The sequence below is a fragment of the Terrapene carolina genome, unplaced genomic scaffold, assembly GCF_002925995.2.
Source record: "Terrapene carolina triunguis isolate 2854851 unplaced genomic scaffold, T_m_triunguis-2.0 Scaffold193, whole genome shotgun sequence".
Lineage (NCBI taxonomy): Eukaryota > Metazoa > Chordata > Testudines > Emydidae > Terrapene > Terrapene triunguis.
This window is the reverse complement of record NW_020664544.1, coordinates 9,941,448-9,954,459: the sequence shown is the minus strand read 5'-3', so window position 1 is coordinate 9,954,459 and position 13,012 is coordinate 9,941,448. Positions and strand designations below refer to the sequence as shown.

General features: G+C 50.2%; 1 protein-coding gene across 1 annotated transcript in view; it reads left to right on the top strand.

Annotated features, from left to right (window-relative positions):
- CRHR1 (corticotropin releasing hormone receptor 1) overlaps positions 1 to 13,012 on the top strand; it is a 99,723-nt gene that overhangs the window by 54,545 nt on the left and 32,166 nt on the right. The window contains exons 3-4 of the mRNA XM_026654758.2: positions 2,562 to 2,681; positions 11,981 to 12,066. Of these exons, the coding sequence (XP_026510543.1) occupies positions 2,562 to 2,681; positions 11,981 to 12,066 (206 nt within the window). The remainder of the gene's footprint in view (positions 1 to 2,561; positions 2,682 to 11,980; positions 12,067 to 13,012) is intronic.

Sequence of the window (13,012 nt, the reverse complement as noted above, 5' to 3'; positions counted from 1 at the left end):
AAGGGTGCGGACTCACCCCTGCGGTGCCCCCTACTGGTTGCTTCGGGGAATCAACTCGTCCAGCATCTGGAGCGCCCTCTACAGGCCAGTGATCCGCCTGTCCTCTTCTAGCCCCCGTGTCCCTCCCAGGACCCGGTGCCCCTATTACTGGGATGCTGCCCCCTGGCAGTACCCCACAGATCTGGGTTTCCCCTCCCTGGGGAACCCCCACCACGCCTCAGTACTAGGCCACTGCCAGTCACCAACTAGCCCCCGCTCCCTGGGGCAGACCGCAGTATAGGCCACTCATCATCGGCAAGGTTGGTTTGGACCTGCTGCCTTGGCCTACCCTCTGCAACCCCCAGTATCCCTTAGCCTTCTCCTAGGCCGCAGCCTGGGGCTTTCCAGGCTGGAGCTCCCCAGCGCCTCAGCCTTTCCCCAGCCCTGCACCACTCAGGTACTCTGTCTAGCTCCCGGCAGCCAGGCCCTTCTCTCGCTGAAGGCAGAGAGAGACTCTGGCCTGAGCGCCTGGCTCCCTGCCTTTATAGGGCCTGCTAAGTCTGATTGGGGCATGGCCCCCGCTGCAGCCACTTCCCCCAATCAGCTCAGCCTTCAGGCTGCCTGCTCCCTGGGCTATCTCAGGCCCTTCCAGGAAGGAGCAGGTGTCCACCCTGCTACGGTCCCACAGAAGGAAGAGCTGTTGCTTTTTCTCAGTACATGCTCTCAGCTGGTGGACTGGGTTGTGAAACAACTACTGGCATCAAATGAGTTAATAAAACTCTGTGCTATACCCTGTTAACCATGCAGCTGCCAACTTGCCCCACTTAAACTTGAATTCTAAATTAGCTGGAATAAAGTATTATTACAACCTGGGGGGAAGGAGGGAAGGAAAGGGGAGGTTTCACCCTGCGAACATGGTGACACCTGGGCTCTCTGTGCCACAGGAAACCCCCTGATACCTTGTTATTCTCTCAGTGTATACATGAATTTTTTGCCGGTTCTATAGACATGGAGGCTGAAGACCACAGTGAGTGCATGTCCTTCCACCAGGGCTCAGCGCTCTACTCGAAAGACCCCCGTCAAGGTCCTTGGCCCATTCAGTCCTTCCTTGGCCAACAGATGGGCCACGTTTCCAGAGTGGGTTTTATAACAGGTGCTGCAACTAGGGCTGGTTGAAAAATGTTCATCAAAACTGTTTTTTAACAGAAAATTGGCTTTTCAGCTAAACAAGATTTGTCATGAAAAGTGTCTGCCTTCTTTGAAAATGTTGTGAGTTTTTTTTTGTCAGAAACCCAACATAGCTGTATTTAGATAAGGTGTCGTGGTGCCTCATGGGAGCTGTAGTTCAGCTGCCTCATGTCCTCATTCTCCTTCATGAGCCAGGTTCCATGGTCGGACTACATCTCCCATGATGCACCATATCCAGGGACTCCCAAGATACAACTGCCTCTTCTCACCATGAGGGGACACCATGTTGCATCATGGGAAATGTAGTCTGACCAAGGAGCCTGCCTTATAGAGGGGAATGGGAGCATGAGGCAAGTGAACTACAACTCCCATGAGGCAATTGCAGCAGAATTTCCTAATGGAAATATTTTGGTATTCGTGCACACACACACACACACACACCATTTTCCAACCAGCTCTAAACATAACCAAACAACTCATTATACATAAGACAGCAGGAAGCTCTCATTTATTGTCACAACTTTTGGTTCCTTCTCACCAGGGATGGAGCTGAACCACCCAACTGAGACTGAAAGTCTCTGCTGCCTCTCTCCGATTCCAAGTCCACCCAGGCCCACTTACTATAATCCACTTTGCATCGGAGTCTGAAACGCAGGTATCCCCAGACAGACTTCGACCCAGGATAGGGCAAGCATTTCCCCAGTCACACCTATGTTCAAGCTAGTCCAGTTCCTGGGTTTGCCTTCACTAGAGAAAGAGGTGTGTTTCTACAATGAGATAAGCTCTTGCACGTTAGCTTTCTTGCTGTAAAACCCGAGTGGAAACCGTGATGTAGGGGTAGTTGCTGATTGAGATAAAGGATGGAGGGGGAGGGTTTAAGGCAGGTGCTTCCACACTGCGGTACATGTACCACTGGTGGTACACGAGCTTGATGTTCCATCCGTTTGCTTCACAACAAGTTTTTAAGAAGGTGGTACATGAACCGGTGCAGTTTAGGAGCCAGTGGTGTAGGGTTTAACCACAGCCAGCTACAGCAAGGTAACACTTCCCCGTGCCTCGTCTCCACTAAGAGCTTGCAACCCTGTGGCTATTTCAAGTTAGCTATATCGTAAGAGAGACCCCTTTTTTATTTAGCGAAGAAACAGGCTCTGACAGTGGCCAGCAATGACTGCTTCAGAGCAAGAAAGCTTCCAGTGTGTTAGGGGATAATGGGATGCAGCAAGCAGCTGGGAATGGGATGCAGCGAGCAGCCAGCAATAAATCCCCTAGCCCACCATCCCCCCAGCTCTGCAGGGTTCAGTCCCTTTGCTCTGTCGCCCAAGGGGGGCTGCGGGTGGGAACTCCATGCAGTTAACTTTGGGATCTCTGTTAACCCTCTCCCCTGTCTCTCCCAGGTCTCCAGTGCAATGCCTCAATAGACCTGATCGGTACATGCTGGCCCCGGAGTGCTGTGGGGCAGCTGGTGGCCCACCCTTGCCCCGAATACTTGTTCGGAGTCCGATACAACACCACAAGTAAGGCACGTGGGTCTGACGGGGCGGGGGAGGGAATAGGAAGGGGGCGGCAGCACCAGGGTCACTGACCCCCAGAGATGAGTTTGGCATCGGTTGCACACACAGGGCTATGACAGGGCAATGGGGCAAAAGGAAAACCCCATTCATGGTTCCCAAAGAGCTTCTGCTTCATTTGCAGTTGACATGGGCACTTGCCCAGCACATGAACAGTGGGGCCTCACCCTGGGCTGAGCCCAGTGACAGTAGTTCAGTCAGATGTTTCAGGCCATCTGATGGGTGCTGTAGGGGTGAGGAGAGAACCCAGTCACCCCGTGTTTGGTACCACATGGGAACGTTGCCAGACTGTCTCAGACCCAAGGCCTGCCTAGTCCAGTACCCTGTCTCTGGCAGATGCTTCAGGGGAAGGTGCAAGAAAGCCTGCAGTGGGTAGGTGTGCCCCCCACATTAGGTTTCATCCTGGTATCTAATAGTCAGTGATTGGCTTAAACCTTGGAACATGAGGTTTAATATCCCTTCCCAATTATTGTTAGCATTAAATATGGTCATTCTGGGGAGCTTTGTTACCATGTAAACGCCCAATCCTTTTTGGATTGTACTAAGATTTTGGCCTCAGCAGCATCCTGTGGCAGTGAGTTCCACAGGCTAATCTTCTGATGTGGAAACATATTTCCTTCGACCTGTTTTGAATTTGCCACCTTTCAATTACATTGACTGTTCCCTTGTCCTTGGGTGAGGAGACCGGGAGAACAGAAGCACCCAGTTCTACTTTCGCTAGCCCATTCATCCCCTTTGGGTAAACAATGGGCCTCCACGTTCTGGCACTTGGCCAGTGCTAGCCATTGCTGGGCACTGGGCAAGAGGCTTAGAGTCAGAGAGTTTAAGGCCAGAAGGGACCACCAGATCATCTAGTCTGATCTCCTGCAAAGCACAGGCCACCAGCACCACCCAGCACTGGCACACTAAACCCAACAACCAAAATGAGACCAAAATATTACAGCCCACCGGAATGGCTTTTGGGGGCAGGATGGCATGGCAGTGGCAATGCTTCCAATAGTCCTAGCCAACAGGGCAACTTCTGTTGCATGGGATGAACTGCTATATAGCCCTTTCCATCCATTGATCTCAAAGCACTTGACAAAGGAGTGTAGCAGCATTATCCCCATTTTACAGATGGGGAAACTGAGTCCTTCCTCCTAACCCATCCCCTTTCTGGGGTGCCATTCACTCTCAGGTGCTTCTGCAGGAGTGGCTCCCCAGAAAGGGGACAGGTTCGGAGGAAGGACTCAGTTTCCCCATCTGTAAAATGGGGTTAATGCTGCTACCCTCCTTTGGGAGGCTGACACTCTGATGCACTACAGCTCACTTGGAGAGAGGAAGGATGGTTCTGGGGTTAGAACACTGAGTCCCTGCTCTACTACAGACTGCTCTTGTGACCTTGGGCAAGTCACTTAGTCTCTCTGTGCCTCGGGTCCCCTTGTGTAAAATGGAGACAGGAGCACTGTCCTACTTCACAGCGGGGTCATGAGGGGTTAAAGATTGTGTGGTGTTCAGATATCATGGTGGAGGGAAATAAGCACTGTCGGCCCATATCAATGTGCTTGGGAGAAAGAATAGTAGGTTATTATCTAAAGTGCCCAGATCAGCCTCAGGAGTAAATATGTGGGTAGAAAGCGGGTCTGTCCCCCTGTTTTTAGGAATGGTCACGTCCTTCCACCAAGAAAAGGAAAGTGCAAATTTCCAAGCTCCCTCGGACATAAGGGCCCTGAAGGGAATTGTTTTCTGCTTATTCTTGTTCATGGCATTTTAACGAAAATGGCTGATGACGTTTTGCTGAGAGCCAGAGATTGGGAGAGAGGGGGGTGGGGGAAACCTCAAGTCTGGTTAATGGCTCAGGCACAGAGAAGGGTATCTTTTTCCCCCTCAAAAGTGGTGATAATTATCAACCAAAAAAAAAAATCCATCCGAAACATGAATTATCCCCGGCTCTCCCAGGGAACAGGATAATGGGTTTATATTTCGTTACTGTTCTTAAGCTGCTGATTATCGTGATTGTCCGCATGGCGTTATATTTAATGATTTAATGATGAAGCCACCTTTGTGATGTTAGCTAGTTGTCATGGGGACTTTCCGGCCATGCTTCTTTGCAAGGCCGCGTAGATTTGTTTGTTTGATCTCTGGGGTGACTTCATTGTTGGGAAGGTAGCTTTGCTCAGTGAAATTGAGCCAGGTTTATTTTCCTCCTGCCTGGCTCCGCTTTGATGTCTTCATTGTTTGGTAAAGCATATTACATTGCCTCACTGGTGGCTTTGCAAGCCGGCGCCGCTAGCCAGCGTCTTCAGTTTATTAGGAGGAGAGGTGGGCTCACGGACAAAGATGTAAGGGATGCTGGTCACATTTTCCTATCGCGTTCATGTCCTTTGGGTTCCCATTTCCTTACAATTTATACTAGGTGAGGCTAAGTCTTGGTAATTTCAGAGCTATCTATTTATCGGAGGTCCCCATTATCTTAGCATCAGAGCCGCATACAGTCTTCATCCTCACAACTCCCCCGTGAGGTCGGGCAGTGCTCTTATACCCATTTTACAGATGGAAAAGAGAGGCTTCAAAGGTATTGAGATTCGTAGTTAACAATGGCAGGCTGAAGTTGGGAACCTGGGTCTACCCAAGTCTGGGGCTGGAGCCTTGACCAGCCTTCCACATACCCGGCGTTTGGAAATTTCTTCCACACGTTGAGCCTCTTGGGTCTGCGGAGCAGGGATGGGAATCTTCCATGAGGTTTGCAACTTCTGCTCAGGTGAGGAGGCCACGGGATCTCCCAGCGCCGCCGCCTCTTCTGTGATGCCTTTGAAAAAGAAGGCAGCCAAGTGAGACGCGCGTATTCAAAAAGTGATCTCCTGTCTGCTGTGAGTCTGGCTAGCACATTGTACGTCAGCCTGTGTTAGACCCCGATCCAGCAAACACGAGTCGCCCCTCCTGAATCATATGATCCCATGGACGTAGATTCTAAGGCAAAAACGGACCAGTCCGATCAACCAGTCTGACCTCCTGTATAACACAAGCCAAGGAACTGCCCCAAAATAATTCCTAGAGCAGATCTGACCTCGCTAGCACTCCTTGCCTTGGGCCAGGGCTGCCAGGTCAGGCCCGTAGAATGTGACTAGGACTTGTGGGAAATATTCTGGCTAAACTATTTTTCGATGGAGAGTCAGGTGTTTGGCTAACTGACGCCCTTTCACCACAAGGAAGTGCTTTCCACAGAAAATCCCCAAATCTCATCGCAAATTGAAAAATTGAAGTGTTTCAGCCCGTGGAACATTTTCTTATCTTTGATTTTTGGAGGAAAAGGCCACATTTTCCATGGAGGGCGGGGGGAAGAGTCCATTTCTTCACCAGCTCTAAATGTGAGCGGTTAGAGAGCGCTCCTAAATCAGTTAGGCCTTGCAGTGGGGCTAAGGGCCTGTCCACACAGTCTGCAGCAGCAAGCCTCCCAGCCCAGATAGACAGACTTGGGCTTGCACTGAAAATAGCTGTGTAAACATAGAATATCAGGGTTGGAAGGGACCTCAGTAGGTCATCTAATCCAACCCCCTGCTCAAAGCAGGGCCAATCCCCAGACAGATTTTTGCCCCAGATTGCTAAATGGCCTCCTGAAGGATTAGACTCACAACCCTGGGTGTAGCAGGCCAATGCTCAAACCACTGAGCTATCCTGCAGCTTGGGTGCTGAAGCCTGGAGAGGGGGTGGGCTTCAGAACCTGGATTCAGCAGCTACATGGCCATTTTTACAACACTGGCACAACCCCCACCAGGCCCGGTCTGCCAGCCCAGCCTAGGAGGCTTGCTGCCGTGAGCTGTGTAGATTTATCCTACGTGACTTGCCCAAGGTGACACAAGATGTCGGTGGCAGAGGAGGGGACGGAGCCCAGGACTCCCAAGTCATAAGCTATCCCCTTAACCCCTGGCCCATCCTTCCTTCACAGGGAATCACTGTGGTTTTATTCAAACGGAAGCTTCCCCCCCAATTCCTTTCTCGCCACAGCAATACTGCCCTAACCTCGGCATTGTGTGTTGGATGTTTATTATTAGCAGTAGTGGCTAGCAGCTCTCATCATGGATCACGATCCCATTGTGCTAGGCGCTGTACAAACAGAACAAAAAGACAGCTCCTGCCCTAAAGAGCTTCCAGTGTGAGCAGCCCTTTGTCTTGCCTTGTTGAAGCCGATAGCAGGACCCGTGGCCCAGGCATCTTCTAGCTCCTCAGGGGGTGCAATCAGCGTGATGAGGAATCTGACAGCTGGTGCTTACATTCACGTACTCGCTTCCGCTCTCTCCCGCTCAGCGGCCTTCCCACACAATAGCTCCTCCGCCGCTTTGTCCTTCGCCACATCCTGGCACCTGGCACTCTCGGAAGTAATGTGCCCATCTGCCAGCGCTTTGCACACACAGCTATTGACCTGGTTCAGTTAGTGGGCATCCGGAGACCTAAGTGCCACTCCCCTCTGTGTGATTTTGGGCAAGTCACTTTGCCTTGAATCCTTTTATGGGCCCGTGAATTGGCTGTGTGTGTGTGTGTGTGTGTGTGTGTGCGTGCACACACACTCACACCACTGCAATCTACCAGGTAGAATCAGAGCTACTCAACTGTGTGTCCTAGGCCCAAAGCTGCTACTAGCAAATGAAGATTCTCCTACAGCTCAGTGTCGGGGGACCTGGGCGTTGAAAGCGGGACAGGCTGAGTCCCTAGGCCACTCTTACCACTAGGCTCTGAGTAGCCATCTTCTGCCGTGTACTGGAGCCACCAGGAAGCTCAAGGTGGCTCCAAATTTGCAGTGTTGTTTGAAACCCCCTGACCCACCCAGCCCCACTTTTTGTTTGTTTAGCTGTTTTGTGGGACTTTTAGAATTCACAATATGGTACAGACACCTTCCAAGCGTCCCACAAACCTTTACCTCTCCTAGTCTGACCTGCATAGCACAGGTCGGTACATTTCACCGGTTACCCCGTATTGAGCACAATGACTTCGATTAGACTCAAGCATTGAAGTCCTCATGAGACTAAACGGCTGTATGCCACAGGCAGAGACCAAGGTTCCACCCAGGCCCGAGGCCCCCTGCATTGGCAGGGAATTGATTAGGTGCCAATCTGTGCCCGCTGGGACATTTTTTACCGACCCCCCTCTGGTGATCAGTGTGACCCTGAGCATGTAAGCAAGACACACTAGCCAGGCACATAGGAAAGAATTCTCTGTACCTCGCGCCAATCTACTTCAGTGTTGGCCATGTCCTAAGTCCAATCCAGTTTCATGGGTTCTCTCTAGATTTTGCATCCAGTTTGGATTCCTCGTGGAGCACAGGTTGGGTGACCAGACAGCAAGTGTGAAAAATCGGGACGGGGTGGGGGGTAATAGGTGCATATATAAGAAAAAGCTCCAAATATCGGGACTGTCCCTATAAAATCAGGACATCTAACCACAGGGCTTTAGGAGCTGAGAGGCTGTTTTAGGTGTGGACTGGTCCCAGTCTTGCAAAATGTCGCATTAACTATTAACCCAGTGGGCTGTGAAACACACAGTAACATTGCACTGGCTTCTGACAATTATACCAGTACAGCATCTCTCTCTCACACACACACACACACACACACACACACAGCAAAGAGCCTCACCCCCAACTTGCAGTACTCCCTGCTATTCCAGTCCTGGGATCCCCGTGCAATTCTGCCAATACAACTCTGATCCACGGTATCTGGTTATTACAGTCCTAGACCTCTGCTGGACTGACTTCCACTCCTGTGTTGAATTATGCAGTGAACAAACCCACTCCACCATCGTTCATTAGCACTGGCGGCCTTTGTGGAGAAATGTTGCCGTTAGGGCTGTCAATTACTTGCAGTTAAAGGCACGCGATTAACGCAAAACAAATTAACTAGATTTTGAAAAACAGTCGTGATTAATGGCAGTTGTAATCGCACTGCTAAACCATAAGAGGATCCCAATTTACATTTATTATAAATGCTTTTGGATGCTTTTGGACATTTTCAAAGATATTGATTTCAATTACATCCCGGAATACAAAGTGTACAGTGTTCACTTTATGTTATTATTTTAGATTACAAATGTTTGCACTGTCAAAAGATAAACCAAAGAAATAGTATTTTTCAGTTCACCTCATACAAGTACCGTAGTGCAATCTCTTTCTCGTGAAAGTGCAACTTACAAATGTAGATTTTTTTTTGGCTACATAACTGCACTCAAAAACGAAACGATATCAAACTTTCGAGCCTACACTTGTCCTACTTCTTGTTCAACCAATCGCTAAGGCAAACAAGTTTGTTTACCTTTACGGGAGATACTGCTGCCCGCTTCTGATTTATACTGTCACCTGAACGTGAGAACGGGCATCCGCATGGCACTTTTGTCGCCGCCGTTGCAAGGTATTTCCGTGCCAGATGTGCTAAACATTCGTATGCCCCTTCCTGCTTCGACATTTGTAAGTTGCACTTTCACTTTCAATGTAGTTGCAAATGTAGAGAAACACCCACAGATACTTAGAATACATTTAAATGAGTGTTCCATTAGTGTTAAACAGTGCAATGAAAACTGCGATGAAGCACGGTTCTTTTTGTTTAATCTCGTGATGAACGGCGATTATATTTTTGAATTATTTGACAGCCCTAGTCACCAGGGCCGGCTCCAGGCACCAGCAAAGGAAGCAGGTGCTTGGGGCGGCCAAGGGGAAGGGGCGGCACGTCCAGAGTCTTCGGCGGCAATTCAGCGGCAGGTCCCTCAGTCCCTCTTGGAGTGAAGGACCCGCCGTCGAATTGCCGCCGAAGAATGAAGCGGCGCGGCTGAGCTGCCGCCGATCGGGGCTTTCTCTTTTTTTTTTCCCCCCGCCGCTTTGGGGCGGCAAAAAAGCTGGAGCTGGCCCTGCTAGTGGCCATATATTGACCAGAGGGGCAACACGAATGGTGAGTGTGATAAATTAGCCTCGGGCTTGGGGGGTTTGGGATCAGCGCTGCCTGTCGCAGCTCTATGGCATTTGAGGGCATAAATTGATCCGAGGGGAGGTGGTGTGCAGGAAGATGCTGTGAAATCATTACACCATCAATAACCCGAGGGGAGGGGGGTTTGTTTGTTTTATTTAACAAACAATCCAAGGGCTGACTGTGTCCCTGTGAATTCTCCACGGCTGGCACTGTAATGTGTGGTCTCTAAATCACATTCACAGAGCTCTCATCACTAATCTAGCCCTCCCATTTGATGCTGTGTGTGAAGTGTGCATGAGAAACAAATGGCGCGTGATCACATCTAGCGACCAGAGGCCTCCAGAGGGGGATGAAAGGACAGGTTTAGCTATGGGCACATTGATACCATGCTCATCACTGGGCTATCTAAGTGCTGCACTGCTGGGCCGGGGGGTGCCACAGGGTACCAAGGTGTTCTGTGTGCGTTCACACCAAATGGCAAAGGATTTGTGTCTTCATCCCACCGCAAAGCCGGCACCACGGAGGTGGAGGGTGGCCGGCAGGAGGAAGCTAACCACACCCCGGCGTGGGAAAGGTATCAGCTTCGTGTTTCATTCAAGAGAGGGTGCCCCCTGCTGCGGCACTCGGGCATTGGGGCCAGCGCTGAGGGGAGATCACCCCCTACTGCTCTACCCGCTCCACTGCCTGCTGCCCAGCGCCTCCTGGCTCCGCACTGGGGTTAGCACTAGCACCAAGGGGCTGAGACAAAAACCCGACGTGAGGTTTTGTCTGGTATCCCACATGGAGGACGCCATTGGCAAAAGCGCGCCGCTCCGCCTCCACCGGCGTGACCTTGAGCACACGCGTTTGAGATCATGCTGGGCAGCGCGGTGCGCTCTTCGAAATAGAGTCCTCCATGCAGCATGGCCTCACCTGCACCAGGCTCGCGAGGTCATGCCAGCGGAGGCGGGGTCACGCAGGTGGGGGCAAGCCACGCCACTCCTGGACATACCGGCCTGGCTGGTATTCTGGGCTCTGAAACCCAGGCTCCAGGCCTGTCCCAAGCAGTTAGCGCTCCAACAGGGGGAAAAGCAAAACAAGAGACTGGGCCCCAGTGTGATTGGTGATGAAGCAGCGGAGTCTGGGGGGCAAGGGAAGCTGCTGGCAATGTCCTGATGAGAGGTGGCAAGAAGAAAAAGACATCTCCGGTGAGGAGAAAACTGAAGCTTTCTTTATTCTAGTTCGTTGGTTATCGGTGACTAACGTCTGCCGTGAACAAGGGGTTATTGAAGGTAAAGTCTGACTCAGACTGGTTTATATAGCCAAGGGGGAAACCGAGGCACAGCTCGGGGCCTGGGCCTATGACAGGTCCCTTCCGACCTTGTAATCTCTGAGTCCAATTTCTCTGATAGGGCACAAAGGCCTGTTTGCTAATAATAGACCTGCCATGTCCCCCTCGCTCTGTCATTCCTCTGGTGCTAACGCTAATAGGATACTGCTTTGGGCTTGCCACGGGAGCTGTCTTCTCAGCTCGTGGTGCCTAGAGTCATCCCCGTGAAAATGAAATTTGCCGATATGCTAAGGCAGTTGCCGTTGCAGGAAATAAGGTGCCAGCTCCACATTATCACCGAGATAGCGTTAAAACAGACAGGGAATGATCGTACGGGCGAACAGCCAGTACGAAGGGAAAATTACCGCCGGCCCTTTGCTCTAGATTTGCTTTTCTTTCTTTCCTTCTTGGCTCCTGCTTTCATCCTTGTTTGCAAAGAAAGTTTTTGAAAGAACAAACATGGCATTTACTAAGGCCTGGTCTACACTACAACTTTAATTCGGATTTAGCTGCGTTAATCCGAATTAATCCTTAACCCGTCCACACAACGGAGCCAGTTACTTCGAATTAAAGGGCACTTAAAATCGATTTCTGTACTCCACCCCGACGAGCGGAGTAGCACCAAAATCGATTTTGTTAATTCGAATTAGGGGTAGTGTGGCCGCACACCACCGAATTAATGTGGTTAAAAACCGAATTAAAGTGCTTAGTGTGGCCGCGCACAATCGAATTTATACAATCTGTTTCCCAAATTCGAATTATCTAAATTCGAATTAATCTCGTAGTGTAGACGTACCCTAAGTGGCAACTGGGTTTCCATGTTGAAATAATAATAATCAAGTCAATGAGTCAGTATTCCAGAAAAAAGATCCAGTTGGCCGGGCACCATAGCAACCTGCAAAGCTCGCCCTAGCAACTTGCAAATCTCTTTTTTAAAAAGGTTTGTGCCCAGCGCCCTGCATCCTGTGCTATTAACTGTTCCCTGTGTTTGTGTCTCTTTCTTCCAGACAACGGGTACAGAGAATGCCTCATGAATGGGAGCTGGGCAGCCCGCGCCAATTATTCCCAGTGCCAGGAGATTCTCGACGAGGAGGTACGTGCCCATGGACCATTTGAACCAGGTCGTGTTTGTTCCGGAGGGTTGGAAGGAGAAAGAGGAAATCAAGTTTTAAAAGGAAGCACGTGTCTTCAAGAAGTTTTAGGGTTTGACAGTGATGAGCTTCGGTGGATGGGCGTCTTTAGGGAGAAGAGTAGCACATGTAAGGATGAGGAGACATCAGCAGGGAATCAAACCTAAGACTGCTGGATCATAACGCACAAACCTTTGCTCCCTGACCGGGTGCTGTTAGCCAGGCCCATAGCAGGGTCTTTGACTTCTCTATAAGTGACCCAGGCACCGCTACAAGGTGACAGAGTGCCACAATGTGTGAGCGTGGGTTACACACCGTGTGCATCGTGAGCCATCCATGTTCACAAGCAGCCATCTCGATGCACCGGGAGCTCTTAGGGTGACCACCTAGGGAGTAAAGGACAAGCTGCATGACCAGCATAGAACAAAGTGTATCCCAGTCCAGGGGTTTTACACGTGGCATGAAATAATCCATTGGCCGCACAGGGCATGATTCACAGCACAATTATCACTGAAATGCAGGACAGAGCGTCCCCTCTATTGACTTGATAGCAGGACAGTACGTAACAAAGCCAGGGCATCCCTTCAAATAAAGCACCCTAGGAACCATTGTCTAGGGCAGCGCGACTCAGATTGAAGCTGCAAGCGGCTCTGTAATGTGTCTCCCGCGGCTCTTTGCAGCACAGATTAAGACACTGTGTGATTGAATTATTAACCTAAGTAATTAACCAATCAGGATGCTTTTACTATGTTATTAACCAATCGTAGTGGATAAAATAGTAATACTTGGTCAATCATTTTGCTGTGAGATAGATAGATAGATAGATAGATAGATAGATAGATAGATAGATGGGATGTATGGGGATAGATAGATAGATAGATAGATAGATAGATAGATAGATAGATAGAT